The sequence below is a fragment of the Notolabrus celidotus genome, chromosome 17 (assembly GCF_009762535.1).
Source record: "Notolabrus celidotus isolate fNotCel1 chromosome 17, fNotCel1.pri, whole genome shotgun sequence".
NCBI lineage: Eukaryota > Metazoa > Chordata > Actinopteri > Labriformes > Labridae > Notolabrus > Notolabrus celidotus.
Window position 1 is genome coordinate 1,491,761 of NC_048288.1, and position 16,427 is coordinate 1,508,187.

Here is a 16,427-nt window from a genome sequence, read left to right on the forward strand (position 1 = left end):
AATCTTACTCGCTGCTATAAACTTCCCTGTTAGGCCCTTTTTGTGCAATGCAATGATGGCTGCACGTGTTTCCTTGCAGGTAACCATGGCTAACAGATGAGGAACAATGGTGTCATGCACCATCTTCCTTTTAAGTGTCCAGTCACTCAATCATGACAGATTGATCGCCAGCCTTGTCCTCATCAAAACCCACACCTGTGTTAATGTGTGTGACACCTGTGTGTCATTGAAATGATGTTAGCTGGTCCTTTTGTGGCAGGGCTGAAATGCAGTGGAAATGTGTTTTTGGTGTTAAAGTTCATTTTCAAGGCAAAGAGGGACTTTGCAATTAATTGCAGTTGAGCTGATCACTCCTCATAACATTCTGGAGTATATGCAAATTGCCATTATAAAAACTGAAACAGCAGACTTTGTGAAAATAATGGTTGTGTCATTCTCAAAACTTTTGGCCATGCCTGTAGGTAGCTGAAGTACATCCTGCTGCAGACATCCACAGCAGAGCAGTGCTTTGCTTTGTGTTGGTTCTTTTGGCGACTCACTCCCAATAAGGTCTCCAGTCTTTGAATGTGTGCATGGAGCGGTCTGATCTGAGTCTGATACTTATAGACGCAGAGCACATCAACATGTTGCATTCATTAATTGATTTACCTACATTCATATGAGTTTTTCTGTTATCTTTACTGATGCCTTGAAATAACTAAGGTTCTGTAGCAGACTGATGAACTGATGATGGGGTTTGTCAGAAGTTATCTCTGCTCACTTGTCTGTGTGTGTCTGTTCCAGCACGTGGACACATGGTGCTTCGATGTTTTTGCACTGAACGAGGCGAGTGGAGACCACGCTCTGAAGTTTGTATTATATGAGCTGCTCACAAGATACGACTTGATCAATCGTTTCAAGGTATGCCAATAATAATGATACTATTCATAATAATACCATCATTCACATCAGTCACAAAAGTACAGAAGTTGTGTTGATGTGTAATATGTTCTCTTGACTGAAGTCAGAATATCAAGACTACTGCTACACATAGTTATATACAGTCCCCTCCAAAAGTATTGGAACAGTGAGGCCAAATCCCTTATTTTTGCTGTAGACTGGAAACATTTGGGTTTGACACCAAAAGATGAACATGAGACAAGAGATCAACATTTCAGCTTTTATTTCCAGGTATTTACATCTGGATCTGATACACAACTTAGAAGATAGCATTATTTGTAAAGGAACACCACATTTTTAGGTGAGCAAAACTATTGGAACAGATACACTTCAAATACATTAAAGTGAATAAGACTTCATATTTTGTTGTAAATCCTTTGCTTGCAATAACTGCATCAAGCCTGTGATCCATTGACATCACCAAACTTTTGCATTCTTCTTTTGTGATGCTTTTCCAGGCTTTCACTGCAGCCTCTTTCAGTTGTTGTTTGTTTTGGGGGGTTACTCCCTTCAGTCTCCTCTTTAGCAGGTAAAATGCATGCTCTATAGGGTTTAAGTCTGGAGATTGACTTGGCCAGTCTAAAAGCTTCCACTTCTTGCCCCTGATGAACTCCTTTGTTGTTTTTGCAGTGTGTTTGGGGTCATTATCTTGCTGCATGAAGAAGGATCTCCTTATCAGTTTGGTTGCATATTTCTTTAAGATTGGCAGACAAAATGTTTCTGTAGACTGCCGAGTTCATTTTGCTGCTGCCATCATGTGTTACATCATCAATGAAGGTTAATCATTCATGAACAAAAATACAGAGGCTACACTAGAAGATGCAAACCACTCATTAGCAAAAAGAATAGGAAGGCCAGACTGGATTTTACCAAAAAGTGCAGAGATGAGCCTCAACAATTCTGGGACAAAGTTTTATGGACTGATGAGACAAAGATGAACCTTTACCAAAGTGATGGAAAGGCTAAAGTTTGGAGAAAGGAAGGATCTGTTCATGATCCCCAACATACAAGCTCATCTGTGAAACACGGTGGAGGCAATGTCATGGCTTGGGCTTGCATGGCTTCTTCTGGGACGGGATCATTAACCTTCATTGATGATGTAACACATGATGGCAGCAGCAAAATGAACTCGGCAGTCTACAGAAATGTTTTTTTCTGCCAATTTAAAGAAATATGCAACCAAACTGATAGGGAGATCCTTCTTCATGCAGCAAGATAATGACCCCAAACACACTGCAAAAACAACAAAGGAGTTCATCAGGGGCAAAAAGTGGAAGCTTTTAGACTGGCCAAGTCAATCTCCAGACTTAAACCCTATAGAGTATGCATTTTATCTGCTAAAGAGGAGACTGAAGGGAGTAACCCCCCAAAACAAACAACAATTGAAAGAGGCTGCAGTGAAAGCCTGGAAAAGCATCACAAAAGAAGAATGCAAAAGTTTGGTGATGTCAATGGATCACAGGCTTGATGCAGTTATTGCAAGCAAAGGATTTACAACAAAATATTAAGTCTTATTCACTTTAATTTATTTTAAGTGTATCTGTTCCAATAGTTTTGCTCACCTAAAAATGTGGTGTTCCTTTACAAATAATGCTATCTTCTAAGTTGTGTATCAGATCCAGATGTAAATACCTGGAAATAAAAGATGAAATGTTGATCTCTTGTCTCATGTTCATCTTTTGGTGTCAAACCCAAATGTTTCCAGTCTACAGCAAAAATAAGGGAATTGGCCTCACTGTTCCAATACTTTTGGAGGGGACTGTACACCAATGGGTCGGACTTTGTCCTAAAAGATCAAAATGATAACGAAAATCTGAGAGCAAAACCATGAACCATGTATGTCTGCTTGGTTGTGTTGTTAATGTATGTCTAGGCTTTGTTGTGCACAAATAACAGTTGAATTTCAAACCTCCTCTGATTTTGCATCATTATTTTTGATCTTTAAGAAATAAAAGTTAAGAGAATTAGTTTAAAGCCCTGTTTGTGTATAACTTAGTTTGTAAGCTTGTGAGGAAACAAGTTTTCTATAGTAGGCGTTTTTTGACCGCAGGAACTTTACCCCTGAACTTGTGCGTTTCCACCGGAGGAACCAGGGTCTAACTTTAGTTCAGGGGTAGATAATCTCCCCCCTGAAAAGCCCCTGCTAGGGGGGTAGTACTTTTCAAAGGTCCCAGGACTTTCGGGGGGCAGGGCCTGCAATACTGAACGTGTCTGATTGGTAGATTAACCTCAGTGTTTTTATTCCGCCCGCCGTCCACAATAACATCACACACATCTGTGATTCTCTTGATTTAGCAGCTTGTAACAGTAGTCTTCTCTCAGCCCACCGTGAATGAGTCCCTCCCGGTGTTACGGTTTTAAAAGTGACCCTGTAAACTGGAGACCTTCAGCTGAACGTGTCAGTGTTTGTGGAGTTTACACAGCTGTTGAAACACAGAGGGAGTTCCTGGGAATGCAAACTAGTTTAGTTTTTATTAAGATTTCAAAATATCCTCATCAGATATTTAATGATCGTCTAAAGACGTTTATGAGGGATGCATCCGGCTGAGAGTCTCCAGTTAACAGGTTCGCTGTTTAAACCAAAACACCGGTCGATCTCTGCCACGGCTTTTTGAGTTCAAAAGGATTTTAAAGGCGCGTTGAAACGTCTTTGCTACTCGCGCTTATCTCCTCTCACGTGTTGATTCAGTGAATCCATCTGTGATGAAATATAGCACCATCTAAAACAGACCAGCTGAGTCTCTTCATGCTAACAGGCTAACTGTTGTGTTGCTCATAATGATACCTGCCTGTCCGTCCGCTTCTATGGTGTCATCTGTGATGAATGGCATTCCTCTTTGTTTTACTGCCCTCTACTGGTCTGGTGGTGTAGTGCCTTTACTTTTTTTCTCCATACATCACTGGCCTAATTTGCACAATCTACCTGGGACTTCACCCCGCGGTCGAAACACAGACAACAATGGGGGCACAGGAACCTTTTAGTTCCGGGGAAAGTAGTTCTGGGGGCTAAAAGACCCTGGAACTCTTGGTCCAAATGCACCTAAAGATATCATCCAAGCTGACATAAACCTGAAGTGTTTAACTGTGCGTCTCTGTTGTTCGTGTCACAGTGTTTATCTCTGCTGTTCCACCTTAACTCCAGGTCCCGATTGCTGCTCTGGTATCTTTCGCCGACTCATTGGAGGTGGGCTACAGCAAACACAAGAATCCATACCACAATCTGATGCATGCTGCTGACGTCACACAAACCATCCATTTCCTCCTCCTGAAGACGGGCATGATGGTACGTTTTGGGTTTGGTTAATGATAAACAGGGATACCAAAGGGGGCTCTGGTCTGGATTTTTCTTTGGGAAGCCCAGATGCTAACAAAACCGCTCGAAGCCCAAAGGTTGCTAGTTCAAATCCCTAGTTAGTTGAGACCACTTCCTTTTTCCAGTGTCTGTAATTTTGCTGCTGGACAGGGGACAGACAAATGTAGGAAACTATTGCATAGTGAGCAGCCCTCAAGGAAAGAAACAACAAGTTCCAAGAGAGCTGGCAGGCGTTTACCTAAGCACCATCTCTTTCATATGGAGCAGATCCACTCTGTGCGGTCACTGATGCTGCTTAATATAACATTAACATAGCAAGAACTGTTAGAATGGATTAAATACCTGCAGGAGTTGGAGTCAGGCGACCATCTGCAGGATTCAGAAGAACCTAAGAGGTGAAGGAGCTCAAGAACTCCAGGAAGACCTTAAATTCGATTTAATGAGGCCTAAAGATTGAAGATCTAGCCACATGCAGTGAGACAGGCAGACAGAGCCAAGCAGAACGATTCGTGTCTCTTTGTAGTTTGATTTGTCACATCCTGCTCTCTTTCTCTCTCCCTCTCTCAGCATTGGCTTACAGAGCTGGAGATCTTTGCTATCATCTTTGCAGCTGCCATCCACGACTATGAACATACGGGGACCACCAACAACTTCCACATTCAGACCAGGTTATTGACCCAGATTTGATTCTTTGATGTGAATCACTGCAGTCTCTGACGACATAAGGACAGTCTGGATTTGATGGTTAATAAGTTGAGGATGCAAATGAAAGGTTAAAGTCAAAAGCTACAAGAACAATGACCGTGGAAGTTATCAGACTTTACAGCAGTATAATAACTTCTGTCTCTTGTTGTGATATGTTCCTGTTGTAGTTGGTGCTTTAATCATTTTATTGAAATCTTGTAGTTTTAAAATAAGTGAAGCAGCATAATAATGCAGCTGTGGGATTTTCAGGTCAGACACTGCCATGTTGTATAATGACCGAGCTGTTCTGGAGAACCACCACGTCAGCGCTGCATACCGACTTCTTCAAGACGATGAAGAGATGAACATCCTGTCTAACCTTTCTAAAGACGACTGGAGGTGAGAGGACCATATCCTTATTTTCATTCTTATGCCATGCTTTGATGGAGGGAGTAATGGCTGCCCTTTCTCTAAATCTTTCTTAAATCCATGCAAAGGGAAGAGTTTTTCTACAGTGGGGTTGTATGAGGTACTTGTCCATAGTAAGTGTTTTAACCTCAGGGGATGGTGATAATCAGCTCGGCCCCTTCGGTGAGAAAGCGACCAGTAAACAGACAGAGTCAGCTCTACCTCGTCATTTAGGCTTCTTTAAAGCGGTGCACTGCTTGCAGACTGCTGCTGAAGGTAACATAGACATAATTAACTGACAAGAACAGGCATGTTGTCTCTTGGTGTGACGCAGTGAGTAACGGTAAAGGACTGCCACCACATGAAAGACCACACTATCTGCCCTGAAGGGACAGATGTATGATTAAAGGTGCACACATGGCAAACAGAGGAAGAGGAGGAGGAGAGCTTCTTCCACAACCCAAGATGAAATGAATCCCAGTCATACACAGATGCAAGCAGATGTTCCATCCAACACTGACGCCACAGACACTCCGCAATCATACACAGCTCTAACAGGGGAGAGTTTGATGTCACTGCAACACCTGCAGTCAGTCAAAATGAAACTGCCATACACTTATCACCTGCCACAGGTGTGTAATTGCATCTCTTGGCCGCCACTTGCAGAGATAGCAACCACCTCCTGAGCTGTCCTCTTCTGCACATGGACAGCTCTTTTGTAAATATCAATGCGAATGTAAAACGAAAAGGGTGCTTTGGATACGCAGGACTCAAACTTATTGTATTTCTAACTCATTGAGGGCTTTCTATGGGGCGCCGTTTGTAAAGTTGTGCACACTGAAAATAACAGTTACAATTCTCCACATTTAGCTCCAAACCGGCATAAAAATAATGAGTTCATTTTTTAACTCTTTAACTTTTTTACCACACTTAGAGGAATATTTGTGATCTTCTTCACATTTAATTTTGTTTGGAAAAAATATATTAAGTTAAATCAAAATGCTAAATAGAAATGTTAAAGGATAAATAGAAATGTTAAATGTTAAATGGTTAATGTTAAATATAAATGCTTTTATTTTATTTTATTGCTAAGTCTGTATCACTTTATGAAGCTTTTATTTTGGTATTTCCGCAAGGCGGCAGTGTGAATTTACATATCAGCTAAACACTTAGGACCGCAGAGCAACATTTAACATTTAGATTTAACATTTATATTTAAGTTTAATATTTAGATTTATATTTAACATTTAGATTTATATTAAGCATTAGGATTTAACAGTAATTTTAACTTTATATCTTTTTCACAACAAAATTAAATGTGAAGAAGATCACAAATATTCCACTTAATGTGATAAAAAAGGGACTTTTAAAAATTCACTCTACATGACGTTTTGGAGCTGAATGGAGAATTGTAGCTGTTATTTTCAGTGTGCACCAAGCGGCAACCTCCGGTCTAAAAATATGAGTCCAATGTGGAAGTGTTAAAAGCTGCAGTTCATGGAGGATCCGCTTGAGGCTGGCTCCGGAAGTACCGGAAGTCACATACACATGAATGGGGAAAAGACGATCTTTGCAGCATTAATAAACATGTTTACAGCCTGGTACAAAAGATGAGTGTAGTCTGAATAGTTAATTTCTCGATGTCCTCTCACTGTGAGGGGGGTGAATTTTTTTCTAATTCGGTAATTTAGAAGATATTGAGATTACTAGTCTTCCAATGAGAGGCACAGCTGCCTGTGGGAACACTGCAGCTGTTGGCTAGGAGGCTCAAAGCCCGCCTCTTTACGTCACACTGGCTCGACAGAAGCAATATGGCTGCCGCAGCCGATTGGTCTCAAAACAGCTCTTCAGAAACAGATGGGTGACGTCACGGATACTACGTCCACATTTTTTACAGTCTATGGTGTGCACCACTTTACCAACGGTCGCCCAATAGCTTTCCATCCTACAAAAAACACTTGAAGCAGGACACTTTTATATAACATAAAGCCATTTTCCACTATACTTTTGTTTTGGTGAATCCAAAAATGAGAAGCTTATAGCGCCTTCACAGCACAAGTTTCCGACCTTCACATTAGCCTAAAGTTCAGGTTAAAGCTCACTTCTTGGTAGCAGAGTAGGAGATCTGTATGACTCTGTGCCCTGATAAACTCTGGTTTAAGCAGTTTGATGTAATGATAAAGTGATGAAGTGTAAATGGAGGCCTCAGAGGCTTGGTATAGTTTCAAGTTATAACAGATTCTGAAGGGAACACTAATTGAAGATTTCCCTCTGGTCTGACTCCCGTACAGAGAACTGCGGACGTTGGTCGTGGAGATGGTGTTGGCTACAGACATGTCCTGCCACTTCCAGCAGATCAAAGCCATGAAAAGTCTCCTGCAGCAGCCTGAAACGTGAGTCCATGATTTCTGCTCCAGTTCAAGTTTTGTTGACGTAAACCTCAGTTGCATGCTGACCTGAGTACTGTTCTCTCTCTGTGCTAAGGTTAGTAGTTCCAGTGAGGGGACATTGTGATGTCGCTGCACAGTTCTTTCTGATAAAGTAACCCTCCAACTTCATGTCAACGATCAAGCATCTTTATTTATATATCGCCAACTGAGCAGGTCTAGACCGTACTCTATGTTCTATTATGAACAAAGACCCAACATCAAGACAGGATTAGATCCAGTCCCATTTTACAGACAGGACTCAGTCTGATCTCATCTTAATCCACCATGAGCAGAGCACTTTGCAGCATTTAGCAAGTTACAGTGGCAAGGACAAACTTCCTTTAACAGGCAGAAACCTCCAGCAGGACCAGACTCATGTTAGACACACATCTGCTGAGACCGTGTTGGAGAGAGGGATAGAGGGAGATGAAGAGAGAGAGAGATGATAGTGGTAATAGGGACACCACACACATGTTTATGTCACAATCATGGGGAACAGTTTGGGATTCACTGTCTTGCCCAAAGACACCTCTGCAGATGGACTGTGGGTCTTGGATTGAACCACCACCCTTTGGATTCAGAGATAACTGACTGATGAACTCTTTAAACTTTATTTAAAGAATCCTTTTACTTCTTAAGTTACAGTTACACTTGCATATACAGTATATCTGCATTGTTCCCTCTGTGAGGAGAGTCTAACCCTTTTATCATTTTGCAGAACACAGAGCAACCAAATGTAGGTACCAACAGTTCCTTAAACATATGGGCAGCAGCAGGTTGTGACACTGACAGCCGGATTGTGTTTGCAGGATTGACAAACCAAAGGCCTTATCTCTGCTGCTGCATACCGCTGACATTAGCCATCCTGCCAAACGCTGGGACCTCCATCACACCTGGACCTCTTCCCTGCTGGAGGAGTTTTTCAGACAGGTAACAACCAAGATATACCTTACCTACGCTCTGCTAAGCTGGCTCGGGGGATGTAAGTAGGATAGTTTTTTTGGACAATACACAGACTTTCTACAATCACAAAACGAGGTCTTAAGGTGCATTTTGACCAAGGGTACCGGGGTCCTTTATTCCCCAGAACTACTTCCCCCTGAACTAAAAGGTTCCTGTGCCTCTATTGTTGTCTGTGTTTCGACCGCGGGCTGAAGTCCCGGGTAGATTGTGCAAATCAGGCCAGTGACATATGGAGAAAAACAAAGTAAATGCACTACACCACCAGACCAGTAGAGGGCTGTAAAACTAAGAAGAATGCCATCCATCACAGATGACACCATAGAAGCAGACGGACAGGCAGGTATCATTATGAGCAACACAACAGTTAGCCTGTTAGCATGAAGAGACTCAGCTGGTCTGTTTTAGATGGTGCTATATTTCATCACAGATGGATTCACTGAATCAACACGTGAGAGGAGATAAGCGCGAGTAGCGAAGACGTTTCAACACGCCTTTAAAATCCTTTTGAACTCAAAAAGCCGTGGCAGAGATCGGCCGGTGTTTTGGTTTAAACAGCGACCCTGTTAACTGGAGACTTATGGCCGGATGCATCCCTCATAAACGTCTTTAGACCATCATTAAATATCTGATGAGGATATTTTGAAATCTTAATAAAAACTAAACTAGTTTGCATTCCCAGGAACTCCCTCTGTGTTTCAACAGCTGTGTAAACTCCACAAACACTGACACGTTCAGCTGAAGGTCTCCAGTTTACAGGGTCACTTTTAAAACCGTAACACCGGGAGAGACGCATTCACGGTGGACTGAGAGAAGACTACTTATACAAGCTGCTAAATCAAGAGAATCACAGCTTCTTCTTTTGAAAAGTACACACACATACAAAAAAGATAGAACAAATAAAAACTAATGAAAGAAAGAGAAATCAAGTGAATCACAGATGTGTGTGATGTTATTGTGGACGGAGGGAGGAATAAAAACACTGAGGTTAATCTACCAATCAGACATGTTCAGCAGGGCGCCCCCCGAAAGTCCCGGGACCTTTGAAAAGTACTACCCTCCTAGCAGGGGCTTTTCAGGGGGGAGATTATCTGTCCCTGAACTAAATTTAGACCCTGGGTCCACTGGTCGAAACGCACGTAGTTCCGGGGTAAAGTCCCTCTGGTCGAAGAACGTCTATAGTAAGCTTTCTTTATTGTATGCCACACATCAGGGATTGGATCAAACATGGAAGCTGCTGTAAAATAAGTACAACTTGCTGTCTCTAAATGACAATAGAGCGTCAGATGTGTTCTGTAGTAATCTTTTGTTGTTGAGGTTTTTGTTTTGTGTGTGTGAACCTGCCCAGGTATTAATGTTATAATGTTGAATCTGTTTCAGGGTGACAAAGAAGCAGCGCTCGGTCTCCCTTTTTCTCCTCTCTGTGACCGTAATTCCACCATGGTGGCCCAGTCCCAGATTGGTAAGGTAATAATGCACAAGAGGAGGGATTCATAAAGGTTTCCTTCAGTATGTTTAGTTCTATGTAAAGTCCATTTAGTGTTAATATAAAATGTTGATTTTGATTGATTTCATAAGATAAGATAAGATAAGATAAGACACTACTTTATTCGCCCCACAACGGGGAAATTCATGGAGTTACAGCAGCAAACAAAAAGGTGTACAGTACAAGAATTCCAACAAGAATATATATAAAAAGAAATGTTCATCAAAGACGACAGCTTGGCCATAATCCTCCTGTCAGCCACCACCTCCACAGGGTCCAGGACTGAGCTGGCCTTCCTCACCAGTTAGTTCAGTCTTGCTCTCCTGTATCCTGTCCGCCCACAGGATGCTAACAGCTGATCTCGTATGTAAACAATGTTACCATGGTTACACGTAGGATCTCCAGACACACACAGGAACAAAAATAGTAAAAACACCACTGCAAACGTAGCCAGTTTGGTGTCCATGGCCAACAAATGAGTCATTAAAAGTCATGACAGGCTCCACGTACAAAGAGAACTAAACAGATATGAAAAAAAAAAGACGAAAAAAGAACAACGAAGAGAGAGCTGCTGCAACAAGCAGACACTCGAGCGGCGCTAAGCAACGGAAAAAATAAAACCCAACAACAACAAAAAAAAACATTAACATTAACCTATCTGGAAGTGTTCGAAATCATTTGAAATAATGTTGCATGATGATGAAGCAAGATAAATGTGTTCATGTATAATTATGTTTGTGGCTGGGGGGTGTGGTCGGGCCGTCTGGGGGGGGCAGGGGGGATTGGCCCTGCGGCCTCCGCCCTCCCCCCGCTCCGGTGCGCCGGTTGGTGGGCTCTGGTCCTGGTCCTGCCCGTCTGCCTGGCTGTCTGCTCCTGGTGCCGGGCCCCCTCGGCCCTGGTGGCTCCTTTGGCTCCGTCTTGGGGGGCTGTGGGGGCGGTGTTGTGGGGGTGTCCCTTGGGGGGGCTGCGGGATCTCTCCCCCCTCGCCCCCCTTTCCTCCTACTGGGTGACCTGGGGGTCGCCCTGGGTGCTCCGGCGGTACCTGCTTGCTTCCGGTCTGGGTCCTTGGCTTGTCCCCTGGCCTGGGTCTCCCGCGGCGGGTTGGGTCCTTCGGTCTGACTGCTCTCGCGGCCCGGGTGCTGAGCCGTACCGCTCGCCTGATCTGACCCAAGTGGTTTCATCTGCACCAGTGGTGGTCTTGTTACACAAATAGAAAACAGCACGGCGGCAACCCTCTGCGACCCAAGCTTCAGTAATGATTGTGGACACTAAGGGTTGCTTAATCATTAGTATCACCACACAGATTTTTTTTTTTGGCATCATGGTGAGATGGTCCCTCTCCATCTAAGTGTGTTAGGTCTCTCTCTCCTCTCTCCCTGTCCCTTTGTATATCCTTATGTAATCTTTCTTTCACTTTCTCTTATTTTTATTTTTATTTTTTTGGCCCACCTAGGTGTGCACGCCCTCTTTTACAGAACATGATATTAGCTGCCAATAAAAGATAGGCCAGAGTTCTAAGAGGGATGGTGATGGTCTCATGCACACAGTCACAAGCACAGAAGAAAAAGGTTCTCTTTCTTTTCTTTTGCTGCAAGAATAAATTGCATTAATATTTGACAGTTTGTGACAAACATGACACAAACCAGAAATATATATGCAGACAAGAGAAAGAAAAGAAAAAAAAAAAATTATGTTTGTGTTATATTTAGTCTGAAACGTATAGTTGCCTGATATGAACATAACATGAGGAGGTAAGATCATATGTTAATCTATCATGGGTTACTGTGTCTGCAGGATTCATTGACTTCATTGTGGAGCCAACGTTTACAGTGTTGACGGACATGATTGAGAAGATCGTGAAACCGCTGATTGATGAGGCCTCTCGCTCTGGACTGGCTGGCTTCAGGCGCACCAGGTGACACAGACTGTCCTGACTCATGTGACACGTATTCAAGGTTCAAGGTTACTGATTTGTTGGATAGACAGAATCTCTGAAGAAGTGATTTCCAAACAGTTTTATCCCAAAGAACATTTTCTATCAAACATTCTTGATTCTAGTTTGTGTTTGTGTTGGTTGTGTTGTTTGTGACATCAAAATGACATCAATGTCATGTGTTTCAAAAACACAAACAAACATCTGAGTTATTTGGACTGTCCAGTAGATGTCAGTGTGGAGCTGTGAAATGAGGACTGACAAAGACTGCTGGGTCTTCACAAGGAGGTCATTTATTTCATAGAAATTTGAATTACAGATTAAGATTGTCAGGAAAGTTTAGTCTTTAAGATAAAGCAGTTATCATTCCTACATGAAGTATACAGAAAACTTATTTGAATTTGAACCATTATTGAATTAATCTATCACTATTGATTCAAGAATTTATTTTCCTTTAAAGGTGACATATCACGCTTTTTTCATCAATATATATTGGTCTAAGAGGTCCCCAAAACATGTCTTTAAAGTTTATGCTCAAAAAAACTTTGAAATCAGATTTTGGTCTGCCTGAAAAACCCTCTTCTTCAGTCCTCCTCAGAACACTCTGTTTTCTCTCTGACCACGCCCCCTCAGGAAGTGGATGTGCCTTGGCTGTCCAGCACATTGATCTAATGTTTACATGTTGGCTGAATATACATGGCTGCTCAGAGATCACGTTACTTCAACCCTCTGAATCTGATCCAGAATCTGATCCTGACGGAGAGGCGCCTGTAGCAGGACCTTTCTGAAGGATTGGTCACAGATTTAGTGTTTCTTGTTGTTTTATTTATCAGTATGTAGACGTGTGTCTTGGTACACAGCTACGAACATGTAGCTATGTGGCTATGCTAACTAGCGCTAGCACTTATCCATGACAAATAAAAATCATCCACTAGATCTTCAAATCTGCAGACATGTGGAGTAAAACCGACCTCTACCAGAAAGGCAGCAGGACCTTTTCTGAAGGATTGGTCACAGATTTAGTGTTTCTTGTTGGTTTATTTGTCAGTATGTCGACGTGTGTCTTGGTACACAGCTACAGCTACGACATGTAGCTATGTAGCTATGCTAACTAGCGCTAGCACTTATCCATGATAAATAAAAATCATCCACTAGATCTTCAAATCTGCAGACGTGGGGAGTAAAACCGACCTCTGTGTTTATTAAGACAGCCTACAACTAGCATGCCTCCCTCCTAAGCTCCTTGTTAGCACACATGTGTGCAGGTAATGAAAAACGGAGGGGGGATTCAGTATTATTTTATACAGTCTATGGGCTGAACAAGCTCTGAGCTCTGACTCCGTTACAGACCGGATATTGTTGTGACGTAACAAAAACACTGAAGTCTGAAACGGCTCGTTTCACACACATTTACAGAAAGGTGGAGAAATCAGAACAGGGGCAGAATGGATTTTTTTCATTCTCGGGGGGTTTGTAGACAGGGACACATATTTCAGGTAGAGAACCATTAAAATGTCAATTTTGCATGATATGTCACCTTTAAATCGTCACAACACATGTAAAATCAAGAAGAAAAGGATTCCAGTTCATAGTTTCTTCTTTAATATTGGGTCCATTTATATAATTTAATTTTGTATGAAAATATATATTTTGATATACTATTGTAACTATTAACATTTATATAACTTTACTACATTTGATGTGTTTTTTTTCATTTGTTTGTGTATTTCCTTTAGAATTATTTACGTGTTTTTTTTGTGATTTAAAAAGAAAGTACGACAAAAGTTAGAGAGAAAGGTAGTACAGCAAGTGGACAAAGTGGACACACCGTATATCAGTAAAGAAATGATATTAGTCTATAAAGAATCTAAACATAGCCTTGTCTGTGTTCACATGGTTCCTCCTGACTGTGTCTCAGTGTTAGAGTTTGTTGTCTCTAAATCCAAAGTGCCAATGTGTCCTTAGGAAACCTGACCCCAAACTGCCCTTTATGACTGTATCATCAGTGTGTGAATGGGATAAGTTAATACTGATGGGCTATGAGGCGCCGTTTGTAAAGTTGTGCACACTGAAAATAACAGCTACAGTTCTCCACATCAAGCTCCAAACCGTCATGAAAATGTGGAGGATTATGTGTGATCTTCTTCACATTTAAATCCAAACGCTAAATATAAATATAAATATTAAATGTGTCATCTCAATGTTAAATATACACTACCGTTCAAAAGTTTGGGGTCACCCAGACAATTTTGTGTTTTCATGAAAACTCACACTTTTATTTATCAAATGAGTTACAAAATGAATAGAAAATATAGTCAAGACATTGAGAATGTTAGAAATAATGATTTTTAGTTGAAATAATAATTTTGTCCTTCAAACTTTGCTTTCATCATAGAATGCTCCCTTTGCAGCAATTACAACATTGCAGACCTTTGGCATTCTAGCTGTTAATTTGTTGATGGAATCTGAAGAAATGTCACCCCACGCCTCCTGAAGCACCTCCCACAAGTTTGATTGGCTTGATGGACACTTCTTGCGTACCATACAGTCAAGCTGCTCCCACAACAGCTCAATGGAGTTGAGATCTGGTGACTGTGCTGTCCACTCCATTACAGACAGAATACCAGCTGCCAGCTTCTTCCCTAAATAGTTCTTGTATAATCTGGAAGTGTGCTTTGGGTCATTGTCCTGTTGTAGGAGGAAATTGGCTCCAATCAAGCACTGTCCACAGGGTATGGCATGGCGTTGCAAAATTGAGCCTTCATTATTCAAAATCCCTTTTATCTTTTACAAATCTCCCACTTTACCTGCACCAAAGCAGCCCCAGACCATCACATTACCTCTACCATGCTTAACAGATGGCGTCAGGCACTCTTCCAGCATCTTTTCACTTGTTCTGTATCTCACTAATCTTCTTCTGTGTGATCCAAACACCTCAAACTTCGATTTGTCCGTCCGTACCTTTTTCCAATCTTCCTCTGTCCAATGTCTGTGTTCTTTTGTCCATATTAATCTTTTCCTTTTATTGGTCAGTCTCAGATATGGCTTTTTCTTTTCCACTCTGCCTAGAAGGCCAGCATCCCTGAGTCGCCTCTTCACTGTAGACGTTGACACTGGCGTTTTGCGGGTACCATTTAATGAAGCTGCCAGTTCAGGACCTGTGAGGTGTCTATTTCTCAAACTAGAGACTCTACTGTACTTGTCTTCTTGTTCAGTTGTGCACCGGGGCCTCCCACTTCTCTTTCTACTCTGGTTAGAGCCTGTTTGTGCTGTTCTCTGAAGGGAGTAGTACACATCGTTGTAGGAAATGTTCAGTTTCTTGGAAATTTCTCGCATGGAATATCCTTCATTTCTAAGAACAAGAATAGACTGTGGAGTTTCATATGAAGGTTCTCTTTTTCTGGTCATTCTGAGAGTATAATCAAACCCACAAATGTGACGCTCCAGATACTCAACTAGCTCAAAGAAAGGCCAGTTTTACAGCTTCTCTAACCAGCAAAACCGTTTTCAGCTGTGCTAACGTAACTGCACAAGGGTTTTCAAGATGTTTCTAATCATCCATTAGCTTTCTAACGCGATTAGCAAACACAATGTACCATTAGAACACTGGAGTGATGGTTGCTGGAAATGGGCCTCTATACACCTATGTAGATATTCCATTAAAAACCAGACGTTTGCAGCTAGAATAGTCATTTACCATATTAACAATGTATAGAGTGTATTTCTTTTTTTTTTATAATTCATATTTTTATTTGTTTTTCAAAACAAAGAACAATACACTGGTACACCACTTGTACAACATAAATCGACAAACTCACATAAGACTACATAAACTACAACATACAATAATAAATAGACATTAGACAGTAATGTCTAGTGGGGGGGGGGGGGCGCAGTTCATTTACAGAAAATTCAATCGTATAACATTCTTTTCCAAAAATTGCCTTATAAAGTTCCAGGGTCCTTCATCTCCACAGTCAAACTCAGATAGGGATGAAGCTGCCCGTTCCATTGACAATAAATCCATAAATTATTTTAACCAATCGGCGATGTTAAAGCAATTTGGTCTACGTATTTTCCAGTTCATCATAATAATACGCTTCACTGACAAAAAGGCTAGCGTGATGATTCGTTGTATAAGTGTTGAGCGTATGGTTCCTACTCTGGTGACAAGAAGGCAGACTGTCGGACAGGGTGGTATTTTTACTTTCAAAATAAAACTCAATCTTGCAGTAACCTCGTTCCAGAATCTCCTCACGGAAGGACAGTGCCATA

The 16,427-nt window shown here is 41.6% G+C and overlaps 1 protein-coding gene across 1 annotated transcript in view; it reads left to right on the forward strand.

Annotated features, from left to right (window-relative positions):
• Nucleotides 1-16,427, forward strand: part of pde1ca (phosphodiesterase 1C, calmodulin-dependent a) — a 36,741-nt gene that overhangs the window by 12,438 nt on the left and 7,876 nt on the right. The window contains exons 6-13 of the mRNA XM_034705910.1: nt 784-900; nt 4,082-4,222; nt 4,820-4,920; nt 5,207-5,335; nt 7,636-7,737; nt 8,583-8,703; nt 10,114-10,195; nt 12,014-12,134. Coding sequence (XP_034561801.1) covers nt 784-900; nt 4,082-4,222; nt 4,820-4,920; nt 5,207-5,335; nt 7,636-7,737; nt 8,583-8,703; nt 10,114-10,195; nt 12,014-12,134 — 914 coding nt within the window. The remainder of the gene's footprint in view (nt 1-783; nt 901-4,081; nt 4,223-4,819; nt 4,921-5,206; nt 5,336-7,635; nt 7,738-8,582; nt 8,704-10,113; nt 10,196-12,013; nt 12,135-16,427) is intronic.